This window comes from Rhagoletis zephyria, unplaced genomic scaffold, assembly GCF_001687245.7.
Source record: "Rhagoletis zephyria isolate East Lansing unplaced genomic scaffold, Rhagoletis_zephyria_1.1 Rzeph_scaffold_00106, whole genome shotgun sequence".
NCBI lineage: Eukaryota > Metazoa > Arthropoda > Insecta > Diptera > Tephritidae > Rhagoletis > Rhagoletis zephyria.
The window spans coordinates 481,329-483,837 of NW_016157190.1; the positions used below are offsets into that span (position 1 = coordinate 481,329).

Genomic DNA, 2,509 nt, shown 5'->3' on the forward strand with positions numbered 1-2,509 from the left:
TTTTCTTTGAAATCGCTTTTTTAGTTCTCGTGCAATAAGCGTTTTTGTGAAGCTTTAAAAATTACAACTACAACATTTGAACATAGCCCCCATACCTTAAGGTAAGACGTATTCTACGTCAAAAAAAAAAATATTAGTCACGCCTTTTTCTATTTCACTTACGATGTTGTTACGTCTTTTTGAATTTCAGGTGACGATATATCATATACAAGAGTCGGCAGTTTGCAACTATTCCAAATTTTTAGAACTTACATTGCACAAGAAGCACAAAAGCAGCAGTAATTGTCTCAGTTTGAAGTACTGAGTCTGTTCCAGGTGCTTCCTGATGTGCAGGTTTTTACAGGAAGTCGCTCCTGGTCGCCACCTTTCATAAAGTTTATTAATGGCGAAGACAGCTGTTCCTGTAAAACCTTCAAATTGTGAAGTACCTGGAACGGGGTTATTATGTTGGGTAGAATTCAAGCAGTTGTTATTTTGCGAAATGCTAGGAAACGAAACAATTGCAAGGTGACACCTTTTGAATAAGGGTTTAAATTTATTTAGCGAGGCATTTTTAGGACTAAATTTAACAAAACTCAGATTTCATTGCTGATTTCGGCAGAATATCCGTACGTTAATAATATTTGTAAAGGTTTTCGGAACTGATAGAAAATATATAATTAGCCCTTAACATACACGTCGAACCCCCTAAAACCGTTTTATTACAGAGAAAAATTTTAAGACTTACGATACTACGACGCTTAATACGCCTAGTGAATCCCATAATAGTGTGTTAAATTCTTCTTCTTTATCCTTCTTACAGACGCCGATCTTACGGAAACGGACTGTGTGCGCTACGGCAAGTGCAAATGGTTTAATGTGGCAAAAGGTTGGGGCTTTATAACGCCGCATGACGGAGGCCAGGAGGTGTTTGTGCATCAGGTAAAAATATAGTATTCTTCGTCCTATTTATGCTGATTCACAATTTCAACTGCAACAGAGTGTCATACAAATGTCCGGCTTCCGATCACTGGCCGAGCAAGAGGAAGTGGAATTCGAATGCAAGCTAACCGAGCGAGGGCTGGAGGCGACTCGTGTCAGCGGCAGCAAGGGACTGGATTGTACTGGCAGTACCTTTCGGCCGCGCACAAAAAAGCGACGACGCGTACGCTGCTATAATTGCGGCAAATTCGCCAACCACATTGCGTCTATGTGCCCGCAGGAACCGCAACCAAAACGCTGTCATATATGCAAATCCGAATCCCATTTTTTTGCCGATTGTCCAACGCGGCTGGTGAGTGGTGGAGACTTTAATTAAAAATAATAAAAAAGATTTAATTAATCATCATTCATTTCATCTCATCTCTAAAGGGACTCTCAACTGAATCGGAAGAAACTCAACACGACGATAATGAGCAAAGTGATGCTGCAGCCACGTGAAAGTGGGGAATGGGCGGGGGCCGTGGGATTGCACTAAATGGCAAGCATTTCTCTTGTGAAATTTTTTGCAGTTTTCTGCACTTTCGTTTACCTCTTCATGCCGCCAGTTTGACAAATGCTCATGAATGACATTTGGTTAGGCACTTTGGCAGAGGAATTTTAAGTACAAACTTATAAAAATACTACGATTTTCCTATATTTAAATATTATTTTTGGACGCTATTAGTTTAAAAGACATGTTTTATACATAAGTTTAGCTAAGTTAAGAAACGCTCAGGTATCACATAGTCATTAAGAACACAGTAAAGTAATTTACATACATACATATCGTGGATGTCTTTGCAAAACCGCCTAAATCGCCATTGTGGCAAATATGAGATTTGGTAACCATGAACTCCAGGCATCGCGATTTATGCATATAAATCTTAAAATAGTTATTAAAACAATAGATTTGCTAGAGAAAATAACGCTTATCAAGTCAATACACCCTGCAAGAAATGGCACTAGTTTGTAGCTAACTATTAACTAACTAGCAGTCGCCTACTGGTAACTATTTATTAGCTATTTCCTTTGGCTATAAGCAGTTACTTTTGAAGGGCGATTGCCGCAAAATAGTGAGAACTGGTTTCCTTTGCATTAGATGTCAACTAACTTGTAGCTAACTACTTTTGGACTTAAACTATCAATAAAAAAAAGTCTAAATTTTTTTTATATTTTTATTTATTTACATATTTTATTTAACATTACATATTTGCTTATGTGTTTACATGTTCTTTCGTAACTGGTCTCCCATTTTAAATCGATCAGACATAACATCAAAATGATAGTATAAAATTTCAACCTTTATTTTATTTGTCCCGAATACGAAAAAGAATCTGCGAAGTGTAGAAAAAAAGTTTATTGAAAGTAATTTTTGTATGAGGATATTTAAATAGAAACTTGTAAAGAAAGCAAACTCCCGATAACGTCTGCATGACTCCTGCACGACTTTATAACTAAATTAAGGCTAGTTTTATCATAGCTAAATAAACGTTAGTTATTTATCGATATCCCGCAAAAAGCCTAACTAGAAGTTGGTTATTTTAATCAA

General features: G+C 36.8%; 1 protein-coding gene across 1 annotated transcript in view; it reads left to right on the top strand.

The window, feature by feature from the left end:
* The window catches only part of LOC108377409 (protein lin-28 homolog), a 16,988-nt gene extending 15,569 nt beyond the window's left edge, over positions 1-1,419 (top strand). The window contains exons 3-5 of the mRNA XM_017633675.1: positions 801-921; positions 980-1,273; positions 1,351-1,419. Coding sequence (XP_017489164.1) covers positions 801-921; positions 980-1,273; positions 1,351-1,419 — 484 coding nt within the window. The remainder of the gene's footprint in view (positions 1-800; positions 922-979; positions 1,274-1,350) is intronic.
* The last annotated feature ends 1,090 nt before the right edge of the window (positions 1,420-2,509 follow it).